Source organism: Narcine bancroftii, chromosome 1 (assembly GCF_036971445.1).
Source record: "Narcine bancroftii isolate sNarBan1 chromosome 1, sNarBan1.hap1, whole genome shotgun sequence".
Classification (NCBI taxonomy): domain Eukaryota; kingdom Metazoa; phylum Chordata; class Chondrichthyes; order Torpediniformes; family Narcinidae; genus Narcine; species Narcine bancroftii.
This window is the reverse complement of record NC_091469.1, coordinates 330,298,142-330,324,143: the sequence shown is the minus strand read 5'-3', so window position 1 is coordinate 330,324,143 and position 26,002 is coordinate 330,298,142. Positions and strand designations below refer to the sequence as shown.

Here is a 26,002-nt window from a genome sequence, read left to right as displayed (position 1 = left end):
AATGGCCATGATATCTATAACGGGTTGAAAATGAGAGGGCACTTGTATGATGGAGCTGTCAAACGCGACCCACTTCCCTTTAAATTGCACTGTATTCCATGTTCGGTACAGCGGCCACTGCTTGTCTGCAGGTTGCTTATCTGGGGCTGAAGGCCTTGCTGATGTGTGGTGGGGTGGGGTGGCAAAGTTTCTGCTGGAGGGAAAGAAAAGGCATTTTATGCAAACATTGTGATTCTCTTCTCCTCCCCGAACGTGGGAATAGACGGGAACACGAACACAATTCGGTTGTCAGTGTGGACTCGTGGTTTCTGTTCCAAAGCTCTTTAAGAATTTTGGGGATCACTATTTCCTTATCACCGTTTACATTTCAGAACCAAATTCCCTTGGGGGAAACTTAAGTGGGCCATTTCGTGATTTTCTTCCTTCCCCCAGACTATTTGGCTTTAATGGGGCAACCTGATATTGTACATGTCATCTGCTTCAAGGAACAGTGAGATCATGACAAGTTTTGAAAATTTATGTGACTTTACTATTCAAGTCTTAAACATATTTTGGATAGAAAGTCTCTATTGCTGCAAAATGAAAAATGCATATTTGCCCAATTGTGCCCTGAAGGATTTAAAATCTACTTTAGAAGGAAATTAAACACTTTTTTAAAAAAAAAATCATTATTTGGCTATAATTTTAAAAAAAAACTTTGATTTTTTAAAATTTGCGTAGGAGTACTGTGGTTGATAAAGGAAAGGTGGCTCCAGCTGGCTTCAGAGAAAGTGCAGTGTAAATTGACCTGTCTGATTTCTGAAGTGAGACGATTGTCTCATGAGGGAAAAAAATTGAAAAGACTGCATTTATAGTCACAAGAGTACAGTAAAATGCATCCTATTCTCATAGATTCCTTGTGTGGCTGGATCTTGAGAAGATGATTCCTCTGACTGGATAAGTGCCAGGGTTATGAGTCAGCCATTTCAGTCTGAAAGGGGGTGGCATTTCTTCATCAAAATTTCTTACCCTAAAAGCCTGTTGATGCTGAACTGCTGAATAAATTCTGGACTGGTGGGTTCTGCTAATAACTGGAATTAAGAGAATGATGCAGGTAGGTGGAGTTGTGGTGCAGGATCTGATCTGTCATAACCAAACTGAATGTTGGAGTAAATTTAAGGCTATCAGCCAGTAAGAATTTTGGTACACGTATACATTGTGCTTGTATTTGACAATAAACTTATCATCTTGATCCCACAGTTGTTAAGATTAAGGTGTGTCAACCTTTCCAATAATATTTGATAGATTTGCAGTATGATGATCTTTCAGGGCATCCTACATAGTTTGATCTTTCAGGCATCCTACATAGTTTGCTTGATCAGTTCCATTCTCTGTATATGATGCATATTCAAAATGACTGACTTAATTCACAAATTCACCTATCTGTGATTTTCAACAGCATCTGGAAGCATCATTGAATAAAATGTTGTGAGTTTATTTGAGGTTATGGCGGACAAGAATGAAAGAAAATGTAGAACAGAGGATAAAGTAAAAATTGAGTAAGTTGCTGTCTTTGAAGATCCCTTTCAAACAGCCATTCTCAATGGGGGCCACAGCACATTTAATTAAAAGCCTAACAAAGATATTGTGTAACATAAATATTTTTGGGTATTTTTTAGTGTAGTCGTTAGAAGTATGGAAGAAGCCAAAATTTGACTGCTTCACAGGAAGGAGGCGAGTAAACCTTGAGCAGTGTCCTGGGAGGGGGGTTGGTTTGAGAATGACTGATTTTAAAAAAAACCTTAAACAGTGCTTTTATGCAAGCACTGTTGGAAATTTCCAAAAGCATCCAGGCCACATCCTTGAAATGAGAAGAATATGCAAGACAATGAGCGGACGAATATGAGCAGTTGGGTAGCTTCTTCAAAGACCAGGCACATGAATGGGATCTTGAAGTGTGATTGCATGGCAGGAAGTAAATTTTAGATGCTTTGAATATGTTGCCTTTTTATGAATGCTGCTTTCGCTTAAAATATGGAAGTTTACTGTAAGATGATGCGTGTGTCTTCAAGTCTTTACCTTGGCTTTCGTGGGTCACTGATGGGTAACTCACTGGCAGGTGCATTCAGTAGACCATTCACTTGCTCCACTGGAATTGTGGGCACTATTTTACTGAATTAAATAATTACTCCAGAGCAGTAGTTGTCTTTCACATACTCTGGAGTTCTCCATTATGGCAGTGTGGGCCCTTCCTACACCATAGATACTTAATTATTAACCCTTGATTTCTTAAGATGCATACTGTATTTTGTCGTTAGCTAATATTCTACATTGTAGATGCACAGAACATCTGGCAATTGGCAAAATCAACAGCCAGCTTGCACTTGCCAATGATCAATACTGATTTGGATCATGATGCTTGCATTTTTCATTGATCTGTTAACAATGTATTATCTACATTTTGGACATCAGCAAACAATTACCTAAAAAGAGCAGTCATAGGTTCATGGTTCCCTGTACTGTCAAGCAAAGCTCTCGCATATTGAGCAAGCAAAGAATGAAATATGGTCAGATTTCTTTCAGATGTGGTGCAGATAGAGGTCAGGGGAAAAAAACTCCTGCCTATTTATCAAGCACAGGATGTGTTATAAATAGATTCTGCAAATGTTTGGTGTCCCAGAAGACGGGTGGTTAGGAATTGCAAGATGAAAATTAGAGATAAAGTAAAGAGATAAGATGAGGAAGGAAAATTCTCCTCTCCTCAAATAGTGATAACCTTTGAAAATTATGTCTTGTGTTGAGGCAGTTTGAGATTTTGAGAGGGCTCTGGTGAGACTTTGTTGGGAATGACTATGGGATGGGGATAGTTCTCCCATCAACATTTATTTATTTTTTGCCTTCTCATCTCAATGATCACAGAAGAAAGGTGTCATTAAGATCTACAAATCGAACTGTAGAAATGTTTGAGGTTTCAGAATTTCACATTACAGGAACAGACCCTTCACCTCAGCAGATCAGCCATCCATTTATACAAACCCTACATTAATCCCAATTTTTAATTCTTTCAATTTCCTCCTGAACTTGCTCCACATTCTACCATCCTTCCTACATTTGCCCAACAACCATATGTGGAAGCCTTGATATGTGTTACACCCATAAGACATAGGAGCAGAAATAGACTATTCAGCCCATCGAGTCTGCCCTGCCATTTAATCATGAGCTGATCTGTTTTCCCACTCAGCCCCAGTACCTGGCCTTATCTCCACTATCTCCGCCCCCCCATCAAAATATCCTTTGATGTCCCGGCTAATCAAAATTGAACTATCAATCTCTGCCATAAATACACCCAATGACTTAGCCTCCGTAATGTGGCAACAAATTCCACAGATTCACCACCCTGTGGCTGAAGAATTTCATCTACATCTCTGTTCTAAGCAGATGCCCTTCAATCCTGAAGTTGTGCCCTCTTGTTGTAGATTCTTACACCATCAGAAATCACCTTTCTACATCTACGCTGTCCACTCCTTTCAACATTTGATATGTTTCAATGAGATTCCACCTCATTCTCCTAAAGTTCAACAAACATAGGCCAAGAGCTGTCTAACATATGATAACCCTTTCATTCCTGGAATTATCCTTGTGAACCTGCTCCAACATCAGCACACCCTTTCTCAGATGAGGATGCCAAAACTGCTCACAATACTCTGTGAGGTCTCACCACTGCCTTTTAAAGCCTCAACATCACATCCGTGCTCTTGTGTTCTGTTCCTCTTGAAATGAATGTAAGCATTGCATTTGGCTTCTTCACCACTGACTCAGCCTGCAAGTTTACTTTTCACTATCCTTTTCACAAGGACTCCCAGGTCCCTTTTGCATCTGGGTATTTTCAATTATCTCACCATTAAAAAATAATCTGTGGTTATGTGATGCATCCATCAGTATTTTAGCAAGTTCCAGGTTCCTGAGTAAATGTGTGATTTTTGTCCCTTTCAACCTCATGAAGATTGAACTGCTTTTATTTTTTGGGGGGGGGGGCGCGGGGGGGCGGTGGTGGTAACTCAACCCTAATCAAGGCCTGTGTGCACTCAGTGGTCATTATCTCTTCTTTCAGTTCATTTGTCATTGTGATAGATTCTGCTTGATAAACATTGTATTTTGGGGGCAATGAGGAACCTGGGGTTGGGGGGGAAAGGAAGTGCACGGCATTTTGGAGAGTTTTTAAAAAAAAAAAAAAAATGTTGGCAGCCTTGTTGGGAAATGATTATATTTGTGGTCAGAGTTGAGGGAGCAAAAACCATTTATGTTTGGTTTAATAATAATTTATGTTTGATTTAATCTTAGAGCAGAGAATGCATTAAAATCAATAATGGCATTTATTTTACTACAGTTGCAAACTGCTACTGATTCCTCAAGACTAATAAAGGCTATGAAATATTGTGGGTGGCATGGTTGGCATAGTGGTTAGCGCAATGCCTTTACAGTGCCAGCTATCAGGACTGGACTGAGGTTCGAATACCACATTGAATGTAAGGAGTTTGAACGTTCTCCCAGTGTCTGCGTGGGTTTTCTCTGGGGGCTCCAGTTTCATCCCACCATTCAAAATGTACCGGGGTGTAGGTTAATGGGGTGTAAATTGGGTGGCACGGACTTGTGGGCTGAAATGGCTTGTTACGGTGTTGCATTTATGTCTAAAATTCATGTACATCAAACATTTCTGAATTTTAAATAAACCTGTTTTCCTCCTTGTTTGGTTGCAATCTGAAAAAGCTGTTAATGGATTCTAAAATACACCCTTCAAACATTTGACCAAAAGTATTAACATATTAAAATAAAAATACAAAAATGATGGGGGTGTGATAGTATGGGATCCTATCACCTCTGTATATATTTGTATATATTTGCATATAGTGATAATGATTGGCTGAGAGCTGTAGCCACTCCTACTGGCCAGGTCATAAAGGGCTGCACCTAACCAGATGCAGGTCAGTCTGGGCTGGTCGACTTCAATGTACAACACTCCAATCTTTTGGTAATAAAAGCCTTGGTTTAAATCTACAAGTCTCTGAGTCATTCGACACGCTACAATTTTATTACCAAAAACTTTGAATGGACAGAAATGATGGGGGCGGGCAGGCGGGGTGGGGGGGGGGCGGAGGAGGGAAGGAAGGTGGGTACTATGCAGGTCTCGCATTGTTCATGGGAAGTAAAGATATATAACCAACATTTTTGACCTGAGCCCTTTTTTTAAATTTTTTATTTTTCACACCATAAACCACATTAATCATGATACATACTTTTTCCTTTCCAAATATATACAGTGCCATTTTCTCCCCCCTCCCTCCTCCCATCCCACCCTCCCTACCTCCCCCCTCCCGTCCATTTAAAGTACAAAATCTAGGATACATTATACCAGTCAAACAATGTTGTCATTCAATAAAAATAAACAAGAAATTCCACTGAGTCAATTCTTTTCATTTCCTTCTCCTTTCATTAATTTAGGTAGTGAATGTCCCCAGTAGGTTTTCGCTATTGTGTTTCATGTAGAGCTACCATATTTGTTCAAATATTTCAATATTATTTCTTAAACTATGTTATTTTTTCTAATGGAATACATTTATTCATTTCTATATGCCATTGTTGTATTTTCAAATTATCTTCCGATTTCCAGGTTGACATAATACATTTTTTTGCTACGGCTAGAGCTATCTTAACAAATCTTTTTTGTGCATCCTCCAAATCAATTCCAAATTCTTTGTTTTTTATGTTACTTAGTAGGAAGATCTCTGGATTCTTTGGTATATTGTTTTCTGTAATTTTATTTAATATTTAGTTTAGATCTTCCCAAAATTTTTCTACTTTCTCACATGTCCAGATTGCATGAATTGTTGTTCCCATTTCTTTTTTTACATCGAAAACATCTATCAGATACTGTTGGGTCCCATTTATTTAACTTTTGAGGCGTAATGTATAGTCTGTGTATCCAGTTATATTGTATCATACGTAACATCGTATTTATTGTATTTCTCATCGTTCCAGAACATAACTTCTCCCATGTTTCCTTTTTTATCTTTATATTTAAATCTTGTTCCCATTTTTGTTTAGTTTTACCATTTGTTTCCTCATTCTCCTTTTCTTGCAGTTTAATATACATATTTGTTATAAATCTTTTGATTATCATTGTATCTGTAATCACATATTCAAAGTTACTTCCCTCTGGTAACCTCAGACTACTTCCTAATTTGTCCTTCAAGTAGGATCTCAATTGGTAATATGCCAGCACTGTATCTTGAGTTATATTGTATTTATCTTTCATTTGTTCAAAGGATAATAATCTATTTCCTGAAAAACAATTTTCTATTCTTTTGATCCCTTTTTTCTCCCATTCTCTAAAGGAAAGGTTATCTATTGTAAAAGGGAGTAACTTGTTTTGCGTCAATATTAGTTTTGGTAATTGATAATTTGTTTTATTTCTTTCTACATGAATCTTCTTCCAAATATTGAGTAGATGATGTAATACTGGAGAACTTCTATATTGTACCAATTTTTCATCCCATTTATATAATATGTGTTCAGGTATCTTTTCCCCTATTTTATCTAATTCTAATCTAGTCCAATCTGGCTTTTCCCTTGTTTGATAAAAATCTGATAGGTATCTTAATTGTGCGGCTCTATAATAATTTTTAAAGTTTGGCAGTTGTAAGCCTCCTTGTTTATACCATTCTGTTAATTTATCTAGTGCTATCCTCGGTTTCCTCCCTTTCCATAAAAATTTCCTTGTTATTTTCTTTAACTCCTTGAAGAATTTCTCTGTCAGGTGTATTGGCAATGCCTGAAATAGGTATAATATCCTTGGAAAAATGTTCATTTTAATACAGTTTATCCTTCCTATTAGTGTTAGTGGTAAATCTTTCCAATGCTCTAAATCGTCCTGTAATTTTTTCATTAGTGGATAATAATTGAGTTTATATAGTGCCTGAGCCCTTCTTCAAGGTATGAGAAAGGCTCAGGCCCGAAACATCAGTTATATATCTTTACCTCCTATGGACGCTGTGAGACCCAGCTGAATTCCACCAGCATTTCTGTGTTTTTACTACAGGACTTAACTCTGAAATATTGGGGTCTGCAACTCAGATTTTCACTGTTTCCTATTCCTTTAGTAAATTTTTACTAAGTGTTTGTTTCATCCCCAATATTAAAATAAAACCCTTTTCATAGGAATAGGGCTCAGAAGTGATTAGTTTTGCAAATGAGCATCCTGTTCAGGTGCATCATTTCTTGGTATGGGAATGGTGCTGCCCAAAACAGGAGAGATTGCAGAGAGCTGAGAATGTAATTTGGGCCATTACACAAACGAACTCCTCCTGCCCTTGGACTTTGGCTATGCCTACCATCTTCTTGGAAAAATCACCTAACAATTCTACCCTGGAGACTCTGTCTTCCGCAGAAGTGCATGCGAGTTTGGAAACTTGTTTCATCAGATTCGAGGACCATTTCTTCTATTATTGTATAATCATTATTATTATATCAGACTATTAAATGGACCTCTCATAAGTAAAATGATGCTCCTTGTACTATTTTAATTAACCTTTACTCCATAACATCTCTCCATGTTGATGTTTTTTCTTTGCATTACCTGATATGCTAAAGGAAGGGTTGATTTTCCCAGATAGCACACAAAACCGATTTTTCAGCATCTTGAAATGCGACCTAAACAGTTCAATACATCTAAGATGCCACCTAAAAAACAAGTCAAAATGCTGCAGAAGCTGCAAGCCGTGAAGACCTGTGGGGAAAGGAAACAGTTAAAAGTTTGGGTTGCAGACCCTAGCATTTCAGAGTTAAGACCTGAAACCCTTTAGAGACCAATCTTTGCCAGGAAATGTTCATTCTATTTCTCTTTCCACAAAGTCAGTCTGACCCTCCAAGTGGTTTGAGCAATTTCTGTTTTTAATTATGCTAGAAAAATGTATGCACCAGAGGCTTGGGGTTGAAATGTGAAAGCACAGAGATGCTGGAGGAGCTTGGCCAGTCTCACAGCATCCGTAGGAGGGAAATGTGTATTCCTGATGTTTCAGGCCTCAGCCCTTCTTCAAGGTATGAACAAAAAGCAGGCAAGCACCTGAATAACAAGGCTGAGGGAGGAGAGGAAGAGGAGCACAGGCCAACAGCTGAGGGAATAATTGGACATGGATGGGTGGGCAGGAGATGAAAGGTGAGAATTGATTAGGGGAGGCGAATACTCTGTGAATACAAAGCTAGAGAGAGACTGAGTTAAAGAGATTTAAATATGGGGGAGGGGTCCCTAATGGAGACTGATGTTAATGCCATCAGGTTGGAGGGTGCCTAGACAGAATATGAGGTGTTGTTCCAATTTGCTGGTGGCCTCAGTCTGGCAGTGCATGAAACCATGGACAGGTGTATAAGCAAGGGAATGGAGTGGGAAATTAAAATAGCTTGCCACTGGTATATCCCCACTGTTGCAGCACAGAGTGGAGTTGCTTAATGAAGTAATCTCCCAGTCTGTGCCCAGTCTCTCCGATGTAGAGGAGACTACAATGGGAGAACCGGAGGCTGTCGATGACCACTGCAGACTGGAATGAAATGTTGCTTCGCTTGGAAAGAGCATTTGGGGATCTGAATGATGGTGAGGGAAGAGGTGTGGGCACAATTAAGCACTTTCTGTAGGTGCCAAGGGGGCTATTAGTGGGAAGGGAGGAGTAGACAAGGGAGTCATGGAAGGAGCATTCCCTACAGAAGCCAGTAAGTGGAGGAGAGGGGAAGATGTGTTTGCTGGTGGGATCACGTAGTAGGCGGCAGAGGCTGTAATGGTGATAGGTGAGGAGAAGGAGCGGGTCCGCGTGGCGGAGCGGGTCCGCGTGGCGGAGCGGGTCCGCGTGGCGGAGCGGGTCCGCGTGGCGGAGCGGGTCCGCGTGGCGGAGCGGGTCCGCGTGGCGGAGCGGGTCCGCGTGGCGGAGCGGGTCCGCGTGGCGGAGCGGGTCCGCGTGGCGGAGCGGGTCCGCGTGGCGGAGCGGGTCCGCGTGGCGGAGCGGGTCCGCGTGGCGGAGCGGGTCCGCGTGGCGGAGCGGGTCCGCGTGGCGGAGCGGGTCCGCGTGGCGGAGCGGGTCCGCGTGGCGGAGCGGGTCCGCGTGGCGGAGCGGGTCCGCGTGGCGGAGCGGGTCCGCGTGGCGGAGCGGGTCCGCGTGGCGGAGCGGGTCCGCGTGGCGGAGCGGGTCCGCGTGGCGGAGCGGGTCCGCGTGGCGGAGCGGGTCCGCGTGGCGGAGCGGGTCCGCGTGGCGGAGCGGGTCCGCGTGGCGGAGCGGGTCCGCGTGGCGGAGCGGGTCCGCGTGGCGGAGCGGGTCCGCGTGGCGGAGCGGGTCCGCGTGGCGGAGCGGGTCCGCGTGGCGGAGCGGGTCCGCGTGGCGGAGCGGGTCCGCGTGGCGGAGCGGGTCCGCGTGGCGGAGCGGGTCCGCGTGGCGGAGCGGGTCCGCGTGGCGGAGCGGGTCCGCGTGGCGGAGCGGGTCCGCGTGGCGGAGCGGGTCCGCGTGGCGGAGCGGGTCCGCGTGGCGGAGCGGGTCCGCGTGGCGGAGCGGGTCCGCGTGGCGGAGCGGGTCCGCGTGGCGGAGCGGGTCCGCGTGGCGGAGCGGGTCCGCGTGGCGGAGCGGGTCCGCGTGGCGGAGCGGGTCCGCGTGGCGGAGCGGGTCCGCGTGGCGGAGCGGGTCCGCGTGGCGGAGCGGGTCCGCGTGGCGGAGCGGGTCCGCGTGGCGGAGCGGGTCCGCGTGGCGGAGCGGGTCCGCGTGGCGGAGCGGGTCCGCGTGGCGGAGCGGGTCCGCGTGGCGGAGCGGGTCCGCGTGGCGGAGCGGGTCCGCGTGGCGGAGCGGGTCCGCGTGGCATGACCTTTCAGATTTAAGTAGCTGATGTAAGGATCTTGGGCTTCGTGGGTTGCATTGCCAGGAAGGATGACATGTATGACCAAAAGTGGAGTGTGGCAACTCATGAGCTTGCCCAGCCATTTTCAACCTCTGTTTGCTATGCCCCACGAAGGACCCTGCTCAAAGTTTATGGGCTCCTGCCGTTCTGAAGCAGACAAGTTTTGGTTTCTTCAGTACTTCTCTGCTATAGATGACATTTTTTTTTTGTGTGACGGTGGGGGGTTAGAAAAAAGGCTTTTTCTTGAATGTGCTGTGGCCCCCAGCCTAGTCAATATATTGGTAAGTCCCATTCGGATATTTTGTAAACCTTAAATGGGTTAACAAAGACAACCTGCTATGATCTGGCTACTGTTTTCAGCCATACTACATACATCATGTTTGTTGTGGATAATGTAATGATCGGGTAGATTCTTCATTCCATGGAATGACACCATTCAGTCCATCATCTATACTGGGTCACAGAATAATCCTATCCATCATTTTCCCACTTATTTACCTATTTCCCATTGTCTCGTATCATTTCCCTTCCCCCATCCAATTCTTATCTGTGACTTCTAGTCTAGGAGCAGTTTCCAGTGGCCTCCCATTCTGCACATCTTTGGGATGTGGGAGAACTTGGAACTCCATAGGAAACTCATTCATTTGCAGGGAGGGCATGCAAAGTCCACACAGACAGCGCTGGAAGTCAGGACTGAGCCCGCTTCACTGTAGCTGTAAGACAGCAGCATTACCCGTTGCATGAGAATGCTGCCTGACCTGAACTACAGGTATCTAAGTTTTCCCTTCACTCAGAAGCCCCTTTCATACTTGCAAGTGATCCCAGGAATTAACCGCCAGCCTTTAAAGTGTCTAAAGTGAAAGCAAAATCAGCTCAACGCCGGCATCAGATGACATTATCTCACACCAGGTATTGACAGTCTTGACCCCAAGTTCAATCCCCGGCATCTCCAGATGCCGGTCGGTGTTACAATCATGCAAGGGTGAAATGGGCAGTTGTATTGTGGGATTGAAATGACCCAAATTTTTGCATGAGTGCAGGAAAATGAAGGAGGAAAATATTAAAATGAAGGTATAAACTTTGCTGTGGGAAAGTTGCAACGAGGGAGAGAGAGAGGAAATAAATAGCAATAGCTGACAATTTTTAAACAGTGTGGGAAAGTTGGTAGTGTTATAGTGCATAATTTATGAAGACCGTGGGGGGGGGGGGGGGGGGGGGCGGGGAAGCAATGGTGGACTGACTTTCCAGAATGCTGTGGAGCAGAGAAACTCCACCATGAATGCTCTGTGCATAGAGCTCTTTCTCTGCTGCACAGAATTCTGTGTAGGCAGATCCGCCATCGCTTTTTCCCCATGGTATTTATAAATTGTACGCAATAGTGCTACCAACTTTTCCACGCTGAATAAATTGTGCGCTATAGCATTACAAACTTTCCCATGCTGTTTAAAAATTGTCCACTATTGCTAACACTTTCCCACGGTTCCTTGTAAAGGTTTATATAGATCAACACAACAACAGCAGGGGCAGAAGGGCTCATAGTGTGCTGAACATAAAGCTTAATTTTGTTTTAATTCGGGATGATTAACTTTGTTCAAATATAAGATCGTAATACATTGATCAGGATTTAGGGCAGGTCTACCATCACTTGATGCGTTATGACATCACCGGTAGAAGGTAGAACAGTCCTAACCCTGAGGATGACACCTTGCAAAGTGTGAAGGTGTTCAGTGTCCCAGTTAGGAGCGGACAAGTGTGAAAAGCCAAACCCCCGTTCCTATCCCAGGACACTGAACGGCCAATTTAGCGGGACACAAGTGTGAAAGAGGCTTTTGCTATGTCATTAGACGTATGAGTTGTATACCGTAAAATCCCTGATATATGGCACCTATGGAGTTTGCAGATGCTGGATGTGCAAATTTTCTGGTTGCCTGAGACATGTTCTTACAATGCCAAACTGATACACCTGCATTAAGGAAACACAGTTTAAAGGCGAAAGACAGTATAAAATGTAAAGTAATTTTAAAAAGTAGACCTTAATTTCATTTTAATCAGGTAATTCCTGTAATATACAAAATTTGAATTTGAACCATGGTTGCTGGAATTCTAACAGTGCTATGTTACTGTGTCACCATTGTAATTAACCCCCTCCTCCAAGTTTACAGATAAAGCCTTACTAATACACTTAATACTAATAAGATAAATACTTTTAGTAGGCAGCAATATTTAATGTTTTATTTATTCTCATTTATTTTAATTGATTAAAATGTATTTGTTGCCTTCCCCCCACCCCCACCCCGGTTGGTTGGGATGCCAGTTGCTTGAATTCCAGATAATGCATCTGAACTGTCACTGCAAATGAATGAAAGAAGCTTGTACAAGTGAGAATTAATTTTAATGTACCTTTTTGCTTTACAGCAGTGGTTCTCAACCTTTTCTTCCCACTCGCATACCATCTTAAGCAATCCCTTACTAATCACAGAGCACCGATGGCATAGGGATAACTTAAAGTGGCATGTGAGTGGAAAGAAAAGGGTTGAGAACCACTTCCTTGCAGTTTTCACGTCACTTTGGTTGATGATTGCAGATAGGTGCATGCTACATTCTAGTTATACGACTGTATAAACCAGTATTTAGCAGAAATTGATAGCAGCAAACTCTTAATCATATACATGACTAAATTCATAGCCCTGGCAGATTTTTGAGAATGACCTATTCATTTGTTCCAATCGCTCTAATTGAATTGCAATGTTTAAAGCTCAGTATTTAAGACAGAGGTATATAGTCTCCTGATTCGCCAGGGCATCAAAAGCTATGGGGAGAAGGCCGGGCAGTGGAGCTGAGGAGAAAAATTGATCAGTTCATGATTAAGGGCCAGGGTAGGCAGAATGGCCTATTTCTGTTCCTAGATCTTGTCATCTTTTTAAATTTTAGAAGAACAGGTTCATAAATTATTATTGAAGGTGGGAAAATTGCATTGTTATGTGTATATTTCAGACACAATTTTGAGTTAAATGTTAAAGGAGAAATTATTCAACTTGCAGTAATTATTTAGCTCAATTTTCAGTAATATCAGGTTTGGCATCTGTTTACCAGGTAATGTTTTCTGCATTTATTCAATTTGCTTGTTTCCACTGGACAATTTATTATCATCCTGTGTAAACATCTTAAAAAATCAATTAGTGCTGAGGTATTAATAGAAATAAATGTTCAACCATACAGAAAACCAGTTAATACAGCACCATGGAGCATTCTGGCTGGTTGCATTACTGCCTGGTAGGGAGGTACCAACTCTCAGGACAAGAATAAACTCTAGAGGGTTGTTAACTCGGCCTGTGACATCACAGACACCAGACTTCACTCCTTTGAGTATATCTGCATGAGGTGGTGTCTTAAGAAAGCAGTCTCTATCCTCAAGGATCCTCACCACCCAGACCACGACCTCTTTACACCGCTACTATCGGCGGGGGGGGGGGAGGTACAGGAGAGTGAAGACAAGCACACGATGGCACAAGGACAACTTCTTCATGCTACTGTCAGATTCCTGAATGATCAATGAACACTGCCTCACTTTGACTTTTCATGGACTATTTTTATTTATTTTATAAAGTGGTTTCCATGAATGTTTTTATTGTGAGGCTGCTGCCACACAGCAAATTTCCTGTCTTGTTTAAGACAATAAATTCTGATTTTGACCACCAAAGCACTCTCTGAGCTAGATTATTGGAGTTATACAAGTCATAGCTCCCACAAGGATCTGCTGCGCATGGGGGTCATCTGGATTTGGAATACAAAGAGTTAATCAAACTGAAAATTCTGAGCAGAAGCAAGCTTTTTAACCTAGTTTGATCAATTCCTGCTGGTGGCAAGTTCCGATCTGAAGCGCAGCCACTTGTATAAATACTGGCTACTACGAGAGTGTCCTGGCTGGTGGCATTGCAGTGTGGTACAGTTGCCATAGAGCATTGGATCAGAGGTCAATCCACAGGTCCATAAGAGTGACAGAGAAGATCGCTGGGGTCTCTTCTTTCCCCCCCCCCCCCCCACACCCTCAAGTCTACCCTTTCTTCGATGTGATCTACTGGGATCATTGTTTGAAGAGGGGTCATGCAGCATCTTCCATCAGGAAAGAGGTTCAGGAATATCAGAACCAGGACCACTAAACATAGAAACAGAATTTATCAGAATTTATTGTCATGAACATGTGATGAAATTTGGTGTTTTGTAGCAGCGTCATAGAGCAAATGTTCATATTATCACCATCTTATGACATTACTATAAATTTAAAAAAAAAAGTAAATATAATAGGGCACGAAAAGTAAGGCAGTGTCTTTGATTCATTCAATATTCAGGAATCTGATGGCAGCGGGGAAGAAGCTGTCCTAGTGCCGTCGAGTGTTCATCTTTAGGCTTCTGTACCTTTTTTCCTCTGGTAGCAGAGTGAAGAGGGCGTGGCCTGGGTGGTGGGGGTCTTTGAGGATAGAGGTTGCTTTTTTTTAATAAAGACACCGCCTTATGTAGATGTCCTTGATGGAGTGAAGTATGGTGCCTGTGATGTCGCAGGTTGAGTTAACAACCCACTGGAGTTCATTCTTGTCCTGAGAGTTGGCACCTCCATGCCAGGCAGTGATGCAACCAGCCAGAATGCTCTCCGTGGTACACCTATAGAAGTTTACGAGAGTCTTCAGTGACTTACTGAATCTCCTCAGACAACTCACAAAGTACAGCTGCTGGTGAACCTTCTTTGTGATTCCATCAACATGGAGGCTCCAGGACAGATCCTCAGAGAAGTTAACACCCAGTAATTTGATGTTCTTGACTCTCTCCACCTCTGAGCCCTCGATGAGGACTGGGTCGTGTTCCTCTGACTTCCTTCTGAAGTCCACTATCATCTCCCTGGTTTTGCTGACATCTTTACATGATTCAACGAGCTGATCTATCTCCCTCCTGTACGCTTCCTCATCATTACTGTTGAGATTCTGTCAATAACTGTGATGTCATCGGCAAACTTGTTGATAGCAATGGAATTGTGCCTGGCCACAGTCTTGGGTGTATAATGTATAAACGGCATCTTCCCACGACAGTCGGACTGCAGAATAACTAAATGAACTGCTCATACAAACCCTCGGAGACTCTACTATTTATTAAACAAAATTTATTTATTTTTTACTCATGTCTACATGTGCTGCTTGGATATTGTTTGTATGTGTGTTTGCTATGTTTTGCATGGAGGTCTGGACAATAGGATGATAATAAACCTGACCTTTTTGGGCTCAGTCATTAAACAATGGGAGAGGGCGAAGTAGTATCTCAGTGCATTTTCTCTGATTCCACACTGTGAATCTTCAAAATTGGCAGAGCATCTTAATGTTAGAATGCTATTAATGCACTTTTATTAAGTGGCAATGCAGACAATATCAAACACTATTCCTCTTTGAGAAGACCCTGAGGGAAGTTCTTGAGTGAATTGATGTAGAAAGGCTTTCTATTGAAGTCCATTTTGATGTTGTGCATCGATTTCTTCATTGTCATCAAATAGTACAGAACATGTATTACACAAAATAGCTTTTTGCCTTTGTAAGGGAGACAAAGTCGCCATTAATGTCGCCCAGCACCCCTTACAGTACGAGAGAAAGAGGAGCAATAGGGTCCCTTCAAAGTCACTGAGTGTCCGTGGATTCACCTCCACTGCTCCTGCAGCTGCACAGACTCCTGTTCGATCCATCAGCAACCTGAGCTCCAGATCCAACCCTCTGATATGATCAGGAAACCTTCAGCATCCCTGGCCCTTGCCCTCAGCACCCTCTCAAATCCTGGCTCCAACACCTGGTTCCCATGAGCCAGTCTCCAGCAGCCTGTGTGGGTCCCTCTGCCTCTGAGCCTGTCACTGGTCTGCTGCTGTGGTCACAGTCCTGTAGGGTTATCTCCTCTGCTTCTCCCTCTCAACTGGATGGGTGGGGGAAGAGAGAGAGAGGGGGAGAGGTGTTCTTCCTAATTTCTGGTGTCTAGTACCAGCCCTCTACTCAACCGCTGCTGAGCACAGTTGCTGCTATCTTGGTCACAGACCAATGGTTGCAGGGTTTTATTTGAAAAATAGTGTCAGTTCCCCTAACAGGCCACTTAATCCCTGTTCAGAGCTGCCGGAATTAGGACCAGGAGGTTGAGCCTTTGGGAGCATCACCGTGCCTCAGCTCCCCGCTCTCCTGAGTCGACATCAGCAGAGCGCTAACATCGCGGCAGCTCTTGCAGTGTTGCCATTTTAACATTTTGTGCAATGTATCCCTGACGTGCTTGTTCTTTTGATGCAAATTGCTTCAGTGCCGTTGAGCATTTGACAAACATTTAATATCGAAAAAGGTAATATCTTTAAACAAATTGTCACGCTTTCAGTCCATAAACCATCCTGTGAGGCCCTGTAGGAGCATTCTGTAAACCATCCTTTGAGGCCCTGCAGGAGTATTCCATAAACCTGCCTTTGAGAGGAGAGCTATTACGTTCTGGTGAAATCCTAGACCACCTCTCAGCTGGATAGTGTTAATGGGTAACCTCATTATCAGTCACTAATGCTCTCCCTGTTAAATAATTAAGAATGTGGCAGATGTATGCTGTACCTTCTGAACTAGTATCATCTCCTGTGGCAAAGTTGCATTACGAGGAAGGCAGAAAATTCTCATGACTTTTAGTTTAAAGTTGATGTTGCTTCTCTCATCTTGTCAAAGACCCGGTAATTTCCGAGAGCTTGCAGGAACTTGCGAAAGCTTAATGTTTGGACTTTTGCACAATTTTGTTTTGGATTAAGAATGAGGACAGCACCTTAATGTATATGTTCTTTCTCATCCCTCTATCCCAATGCTGCATGTTTTAGCCCGCTGTTAAATATTATCATGCCATTGAATTATGATGAGTTTGTCATCCATATCAGGATTATGTACAAATGCAGCAAAATTTTTTACTGCAGCTAAGCAGTATGTAAGATACATCAACTATAATAGGGTACATTAAATTACTCCAGTGCAGAAAGATATTACAAAATATAAACTCTGATAGCTGTTGGATTTAAAAACTAGAGGCTTTTAATGGAAACATACAGAATGGTAACGGGCCCTTCGAGCCCATGAGCCCATGCGAACAAAATACCCTGTTATGGGTTATATAGAAATAGATTTTAAGAGATTGTGGGGGTTGAGTGTAGGTAACTACAAACAGATACTTGCTCTTCACATCTCATTTAAAATGCTAGAGCTTTGCTGAAGCCAGGCATTCAGACACCAGTGGCTTTGCAAAAGACAAGGAACTTCTTTGGAAGGAACTTCAAGAGTAGGTCTGACTGGTTTAATGTATCCTAGATTGTATACCTTAAATGGACGGGAGGGGGGAGGTAGGGAGGGTGGGATGGGAGGAGGGGGGGGGGGGGAGAAAATGGCACTGTATATGTGTGAAAAGGAAAAAGTGTGTACCATGGTTAATGTGATTTATGGTGTGAAAAATAAAAAAAAAGAGTAGGTGCAAATGGAACAATGTACGCTCAGAGGCTGATTAAAATCTTAGGTTGTGAGTTCTGAGTTCAGCCTGTTGAAAACCCTTGTAGTCCTGACAAGAGGAAATGACTGGCTAGAGTGTTCCTCCTGAAATAAGGGAAACCAGAGGAATTCTCTGGTGACCTGGAAGAAGAGGTTATCACTTGGAAAACCCACGATGGGGCAAGTTTCTTCGGCAAGTCACTGAAGTGACTGATCGGAGGAAATCAGTTTGTGTGTGTGTGTCCAACAGGCAACAACTATCTCTTTGAAACCAAAAAGAACCTTCCTGAATGGTAACCATTTATCTTTAAGCACCAGAGGCTGGTGAAAATTCATAAATGTTAGATTCTGGGCACAGTATAAGAATTGCCTGATAATGGCAAACTTGGAGAAGTGAATTTTTTTTAAATTTAAAATTAAAAAAAAAAAAATTTTTCACACTATAAACCATATTGTCCAAGATACATACAGACATTTTTTTTCTTGAATATATACAGTGTCATTTTCTCCCCCTTTCCCCCCCTCCCTCCCTCACCCCCTTTCCCATTTATTTGAAGTTACAAGATACATTAAACCCGTTAAACAATGTTGTCACTTAATAAAAATAAACAAGAAATTTTACTGAGTCAGTTCTTTTCGTTGTCTTCTCCTTCTGTCCTTTTAGGTGGTGGAAGTCCATGGTAGGATTTCTCTATTGTATTTCATGTATGGCTCCCATATTTGTTCGAATATTGTGATGTTATTTCTTAAATTATATGTTATTTTTTCTAATAGAATACATTTATTCATTTCTATGTACCATTGTTGTATTCTCAAGTTGTCTTCTAATTTCCAGGTTGACATAATACATTTTTTTGTGCTCCATCCAAATTGAGTCCAAATTCTTCTTGTATTTTTCTTGTACTTGGGAGGAAGATCTCTGGGTTTTTTGGTATATTGCTTTTTGTGATTTTATTTAATATCTGGTTTAGATCTTCCCAAAATGTTTTCACTTTCTCATGTCCAAATTGCATGAATTGTTGTTCCCGTTTCCTTTTTACAGCGAAAACATCTGTCTGATACTGTTGGGTCCCGTTTATTTAACTTTTGAGGTGTGATGTATAGCCTGTGTATCCAGTTATATTGTATCATGCGTAACCTTGTGTTTATTGTATTTCTCATAGTTCCGGAGCATAGCTTTTCCCATGTTTCATTCTTTATCTTTGTTTAGATCTTGTTCCCATTTTTGTTTAGGTTTACCATTTGTTTCCTCGTTCTCCTCTTCTTGCAGTTTGATGTACATGTTTGTTACAAATCTTTTAATTATCATTGTGTCTGTAATCACATATTCAAAATTGCTTCCTTCTGGTAACCTCAGACTGTTTCCCAATTTGTCCTTCAAGTAGGTTTTCAGTTGGTGGTATGCAAACATTGTATCGTGAGTTATATTATATTTATCCTTCATTTGTTCAAAGGATAATAATTTATTTCCCGAAAACAATTTTCTATTCTTTTGATCCCTTTTCTCTCCCATTCTCTAAAGGAAAGGTTATCTATTGTGAAAGGGATTAGTTGATTTTGCGACAATATTAGTTTTGGTAGTTGGTAATTTGTCTTATTCCTTTCTACATGAATCTTCTTCCAAATGTTGAGCAGATGATGCAATACCGGTGAATTCCTACGTTGCACCAATTTTTCATCCCATTTATATAGTATATGTTCAGGTATCTTCTCCCCTATTTTATCTAGTTCTAATCTGGTCCATTCTGGTTTTTCCTTTGTTTGATAAAAATCTGATAGGTATCTTAATTGTGCGGCTCTATAATAATTCTTAAAGTTTCATAGTTGTAAGCCTCCTTGTTTGTACCATTCTGTTAATTTATCTAGTGCTATCCTCGGTTTACCCCCTTTCCATAAGAATTTCCTTATTATTTTCTTTAACTCATTGAAGAATTTCTCTGTTAGGTGAATTGGTAATGACTGAAATAGATATTGTATCCTTGGGAAAATGTTCATTTTAATACAGTTTATCCTTCTTATCAGCGTTAGTGGTAAGTCTTTCCAATGCTCTAAGTCGTCTTGTAATTTTTTCATTAATGGATGATAATTTATTTTATATAGATGGCCGAGATTTTTATTTAGCTATATACCTAGGTATCGCATTGCTTGTGTTTGCCATCTCAATGGTGATTCTTTCTTGAACTTTGTGAAATCCGCATTATTCATTGGCATTGCTTCACTTTTATTTGCGTTGATCTTGTACCCCAATACATCTCCATATTCCTTCAATTTCCTATGTAATTCTTTTATTGATATTTCTGGTTCTGTTAAGTATATTATAATGTCATCTGCAAATAGACTGATTTTATATTCTCTTTTTTATTTTTATCCCTCTTATTTTATTTTCTGTTCTTATCAGCTCTGCTAGTGGTTCTATAGCTAACGCAAACAGTGAGGGAGATAGTGGACATCCCTGCCTTGTTGATCTGCTTAAGTTAAATTGTTTTGATATATATCGATTTACTGTCACTTTCGCCAATGGCCCCTTATATAATACTTTAATCCAATTAATATATTTCTCTGGTAGGCTGAATTTTTGTAGTACTTTGAATAAATAATTCCATTCTACTCTGTCAAAGGCCTTCTCTGCGTCTAAAGCAACCGCTACTGTTGGAGTTTTATTTCCTTCTACTGCATGAATTAAGTTAATAAATTTACAGATATTGGCCGTTGTTCGTCTTTTTTTAATAAATCCAGTTTTGTCTAGATTTACTATTTTTGGTACATAGTTGGCCAATCTGTTTGCTAATAGTTTAGCTATTATCTTATAATCTGTGTTAAGTAAAGATATTGGTCTATATTATGCTGGTGCTAGTGGATCTTTCCCTGTCTTTGGTATTACAGTAATTATTGCTGTTTTGCATGAATCTGGTATGTTTTGTGTTTTATCAATCTGGTTGATTACTTCCAGAAGGGGAGGAATTAATAAGTCTTTAAATGTTTTATAGAATTCTATTGGGAATCCATCCTCTCCTGGTGTTTTATTGTTTGGTAGTTTTTTTAATATCTCCTGTAATTCTTCTATTTCAAATGGTTTTATTAATTTCTTTTGCTCCTCTGTTTGTAATTTTGGTAGTTCAATTTTAGTTAGAAATTCATCTATTTTGTCTTCTTTCCCTTCGTTTTCAGTTTGATATAGTTGTTCGCAGAATTCCCTGAAGTTTTCATTGATCTCCGTTGGATTATATGTAATTTGTTTGTCCTTTTTCCTTAATGCCAATACCATTCTTTTAGTTTGTTCTGTCTTAAGCTGCCACGCTAGAATTTTGTGCGTTTTTTCTCCTAGCTCATAATATTTCTGTTTTGTCTTCATTGTTCTTCTCCACCTTATATGTTTGTAGTGTTTCATATTTTATTTTTTTGTCTGCCAATTCTCTTCTTTTAGTTGTATCTTCCTTTATTGCTAATTCTTTTTCTATATTTGTTATTTCCCTTTCCAACTGTTCTGTTTCCTGATTGTAGTCCTTCATCTTAGTTGCATAACTTATTATTTGCCCTCTGATGAACGCTTTCATTGCGTCCCATAGTATAAACTTATCTTTCACTGATTCCGTATTTATTTCAAAGTACATTTTAATTTGTCATTCAATTAATTTTCTAAAATCCTGTCTTTTAAGTAGCATGGAGTTTAATATCCATCTATACATTCTTGGTGGGATGTCCTCTAGCTCTATTGCCAATAACAGGGGTGAGTGGTCCGATATTAGTCTAGCTTTATATTCCGTTTTCCTAACTCTCCATTGAATGTGGGCTGATAACAGGAATAGGTCTATCCTTGAGTATGTTTTGTCTACCCGAATAATATGAACATTCCTTTTCCTTTGGGTGTTGTTTCCTCCATATATCCAAAAGTTGCATTTCTTGCATCGATTTAATTATAAATTTGGTTACTTTGTTCTTTCTGTTAGTTTTTTTCCAGTTTTATCCATGTTCGAGTCCAAATTAAGGTTAAAATCCCCTCCTATTAGTATGTTCCCTTGTGTATATCTTTAAAAAGATATCTTGCATAAATTTTTGATCTTCTTCATTAGGTGAGTATACATTGAGTAAATTCCAAAATTCTGAATATATCTGACATTTTATCATTACATATCTCCCTGCTGGATCTATTATTTCCTCTTCTATTTTGATTGGTACATTTTTATTGATTAATATAGCTACTCCTCTGGTTTTTGAATTATATGATGCTGCTGTTACATGTCCTATCCAATCTCTCTTTAATTTCTTGTGATCCACTTCCGTTAGATGTGTTTCTTGTTCGAATGCTATATCAACTTTTTCTTTTTTCAGTAAATTTAACAGTGTCTTCCTTTTGATTTGGTTATGTATTCCATTAATATTTAAAGTCATATAGTTCAACATAGTCATTTCATACTTCATTTATCTTCCCTTTCCGTTTCCTCATCACCACCTTCCCTTCTTATCCATTTCTGCTTTCTTTTTTTGAACACATTATAAGACAACATTTCTAAAACATAAAATATTTCCACTATTCTCATATCTAAAATTCCTTTAACACCAATATTCTTCCCTTTCTGAGTTGCCCTTTGTCCCTTGTCGGGCAACCACATCTCCCCTCTCCATTTGGATTTGTGAATCCGCTCACAAGCGTCAACTGATTTTGCAGTGACTGTTATTCTTCCCCACCCAGCCCCCCCGAAAAGATTTTAATCTTCATGTATAACAAAGGTCACTTTCTTAATTCCCTCCTTACTTCCTTTCTTCCCTTTCTTTCCCTTCTTAGTTCTTACTTATACTCTATTTTTTTTAATATATACATATATAGTTTGTTGTCATTTTTGTTCTTGTTACATCTCCATCTCTCTGTCTGTTTTGTAGTTGTTCTGCAAATTTTCGTGCTTTTTCCGGATCCGAGAATAGTTTGCCTTGCTGCCCCGGGATAACTATTTTAAGTACAGCTGGGTATTTTAACATAAATTTATAACCTTTTTTCCATAGGGTCGTTTTTGCTGCATTAAACTCCTTCCTGTTCTTCAGGAGTTCAAAACTTATATCTGGATAGAAAAAAAATTCTTGACCCTTGTATTCCAGTGGTTTTTTTGTCTTCTCTTATTTTTTTCATTGCCTTCTCCACTATATTTTCTCTTGTTGTATATCTTAGGAATTTTACTAGAATGGATCTTGGTTTTTGTTGTGGCTGTGGTTTAGGGGCTAATGTTCTGTGTGCCCTTTCTATTTCAATTTCTTCCTGTAATTCTGGTCTTCCTAGGACCCTGGGGATCCACTCTTTTATAAATTCTTTCATATTTTTGCCTTCTTCATCTTCCTTAAGGCCCACTATCTTTATATTGTTTCTTCTATTATAATTTTCCATTATATCTTTCTTCTGAGCTAACAGCTCCTGTGTTTCTTTAACTTTTTTATCAGATTTTTCTAATTTCTTTTTTAAGTAATCTACCTCCATTTCTATGGCTGTTTCTTGTTCTTCCACCTTGTCTACTCTTTTTCATATTTCTGTCATGATCATCTCTAATCTATTCACTTTTTCTTCTATACTTTTTATTCTTCTTTTTATTTCACTGAATTCTTGTGACTGCCATTCTTCTACTGTTTCCATATATTCTTTAAAAAAAAATATATCCATGTACTTGCCCTTCCCTTCATCTTCCATTTCTCTGTGTTCTCCCTCCTCTTCTTCTGGGTCCATTCCAGGATCTGTGTCTTTTACCTCTGTCTCTTTTGATTTTCTTGTTGGGTTGTTTATTTTGTTGGGTATTTTTGTTCTTCTTATTTTTATTAATAGTGTCTTGGTGTTGGTCTTCTTCCTCTGAGTTGGTCATCTGTTGTTTCTTTGATTTCCTATTTTTATTCTCTTCCTTCTTGTTCTCATTATTTTCTATATTTTCCTGTTGAGAGTCTTGCTGTTGTGTTGTACTTGTCTGTTTCAGCTGTGGAGATTTACTCCTCAGCTGGTCCCCCCTCCCGTCGGTGTTGATTTTGTCTTGCGCATTGCGTATGCGCGAGGATTTGCGCATGCGCGGTTGCGCACTTTCGTTTGGCTCCGTGAGCCATTTTTGTAGTCCCGAGTTCAGGGTTTCCACTGACCTCAGGGAGCGGTCTTTTCTCTCCACGGCGGGCCTCCTCGACCCAGTAAGGCCTTCACCTTCCTCCTCCGACGTCCTTCCTTCTTTTCTTCCCATTGTTTTTGGTTTTTCTTTCTTTGCTGCCATTTTCTCCACACTTTCACTTTCAATTTGTTCTGGTTTCTGTGTTAGTGCCTTTGTTTTTTCTCTACCTTTTTTTACTTTTCTGGAGAGGGCTGGAGTTCCTCTACCGGCCACTACTCCATCACGTGACTCCTCCCTTGGAGAAGTGAATTGAAGCAAAAAACTTCCCTGAACATATAAACATGACATACACACGCACTTAGAATTAGGAGGGGGTTAAGTTAATAGTAATAAGTTGAAGTTTTATCCTGATTTTATGTTTAAAGATAATTAAAAGTAACTTTTGTTTAAGTAACCATTTGTCTTGGTGAATTTCTATTGCTGCTGGGTTTTGGGGTCCTCTGGCCTTGGAACAACCCCAATTAACCTACAACCCCCAGACACTTTGAAGGGAGGTAGGAAACGAGCAGACACAGGGAGAATGAAAGACAGTGCAAGATTTGAATCCGGGTCACTGGCACTGTAATAGTTTTGCCCTAAACAACAAGTCATCGGGTCTGAAATGCTATAGAGGAAGCTGTGTGACCTGCTGAGTTTCTCTTGTACATTAAGCAGTGAGAAGAGGTTGTAATCAGGGTGATGGGATCCTGCACGATAATGGCTGCTTTCTGAGGCGGCACCTCACAAAATTGTCTTCAGTGGTTGATTTCTGGCTTGTTATTCAGGCAGAAAGGGAAGCAGTGGCAAACGCAGCAGAGGCGTGGCCTTTTTATGCCTGCTGTCCTGGAATTCACTTGCCATTTTGGCTTGTGATGTCATTAAATTTAGACATACAGCACAGTAACAGCCCATTTCAGCCATGAGTCCATGCTGCCCAATTTACACCCAATTAACCAACAATCCCTGGAATATTTTGAATGGTGGGAGGAAACAGGAGTCCCTGGGGAAAACTCATGCAGACACAGGGAGAATGTACAAACTCCTTAAAGACAGCATGGGATTCCAACCCAGTTTTGATTTCTGGTGTTAAGGTGTTGCACTAATTGCTACGCCAACTGTGCTACCCAAAATTGAATGGTCTTTGGAAAGGTATTTCCTTGCCTCCCAAGGGGTGAACAGAAACAGGAGTGAGCAACGTTATTCAATCATGATAGCAAATCCGCACATTAAGTTATTTGCAGAGAAATCCATTTGATCTCATTCATCTATCCTGCTCCCATGAAATTACAAATTAAACAACAGATTATTTCTCTCAGTTCTAACATTTTTGGATATTAAGTGGATTAAAGGGTATGGGGGTAATGATATAAGATGTTCAGGTGAAATATCAGCAAATTATCTTTTTGAAAGGCAGAGTAGGTATTGGGTGTGACCGCTGAATAGCCCACTCCTTCTTCTAATTCTGTGTCTATCTCAGTCCCTCTTCAAGGCCCTGATGGACTCTTGTTTTTACCATTCTTGCAGGCAGTGAATTCCAGTTTATAACCATTCTTTGCTTAAAAGGCTTTTTATCATATCCACCTGTATCTTTTGCCCATTACTATAAATCTCTGGCTCTTGCCCAAATGTAAAGAGTTATTTCTTATAGTAAAATCCCTGTTGTCCAGAGTTCAAGCAACTGGCAGCCTCAAGCAATCGGCAAAAAAAATCGTGGGGGTGGGGGGGGGGGGGGGGTGGTGGTGGTGGGTGAAGGTAAAAGTACAGAAGTTTAAAATAGCCTCCCCAAGCAGTATTTTGTCAATCCACGCAACACGCAGTCTCAAGCAACCGTCAAATTCACTTATCCGACACCTGACAATCCCCATAGGTGCTGAATACCAGGGGTTTTACTGCATCTGTCCCAACTAATCCTATAGTGATTCTGTACTTCTCTGTAGAGTCCTTGCCTTTTTTCCTACAAGAACAACTGTGGCTTCTCAATTCTAACCTCGCAGCTGAAATCTCTCAATCTCTGAGGCAATCTAGAAAATATCCTCTGTATCCTTACCAAGACTGTCATGTCCTTTTTAAATTCTGGTAATCATATTTGAAATCAGTACGTGTGGCCTAACACCTTTCCACAAGGTTCAGCAAAACCAACCTGCTTGTGGTATTTTTATGTTAGTGGTTCAGTTGTTGATTGAGTCAACCAGATGTCTCAAATGAATCTTAATTATGGGAGTGCAGTATGGGCGGCATGGTTGGCATAGCAGTTAGTGCAGTGTTTTTACAGCGCCAGCCATTGGGAATGGACCAAGGTTCAAATCCCGCGCTGTCTGTGAGGAGTTTATATTCTCTGTGTCTGTGTGGGTTTTCTCCATGGGCTCCAATTTCGTCCTATCATTCAAGACTAAGGTTATTGGGGTGTAAATTGGGCGGCATGGAATTGTGGGCCGAAATGGCCTGTTACAATGGTGTATGTGTAAATTTAAA

General features: G+C 40.9%; 1 protein-coding gene across 3 annotated transcripts in view; it reads left to right on the top strand.

The window, feature by feature from the left end:
• LOC138748361 (adenylyl cyclase-associated protein 2-like) overlaps window positions 1-26,002 on the top strand; it is a 224,855-nt gene that overhangs the window by 378 nt on the left and 198,475 nt on the right. The window contains exon 2 of one of the 3 annotated variants that reach the window (XM_069908429.1): window positions 892-1,093. The exons of 1 other annotated variant lie outside the window; for it this stretch is intronic. Coding sequence is in view for 1 of the 2 variants with exons in the window: in XM_069908412.1 (XP_069764513.1) it covers window positions 1,486-1,538 (53 nt within the window). In the remaining variant the exon portion in view is untranslated. Of the gene's footprint in view, window positions 1-891; window positions 1,094-1,461; window positions 1,539-26,002 lie in introns of those variants that run through there. One more of the 3 variants, XM_069908412.1, reaches the window with a different exon arrangement.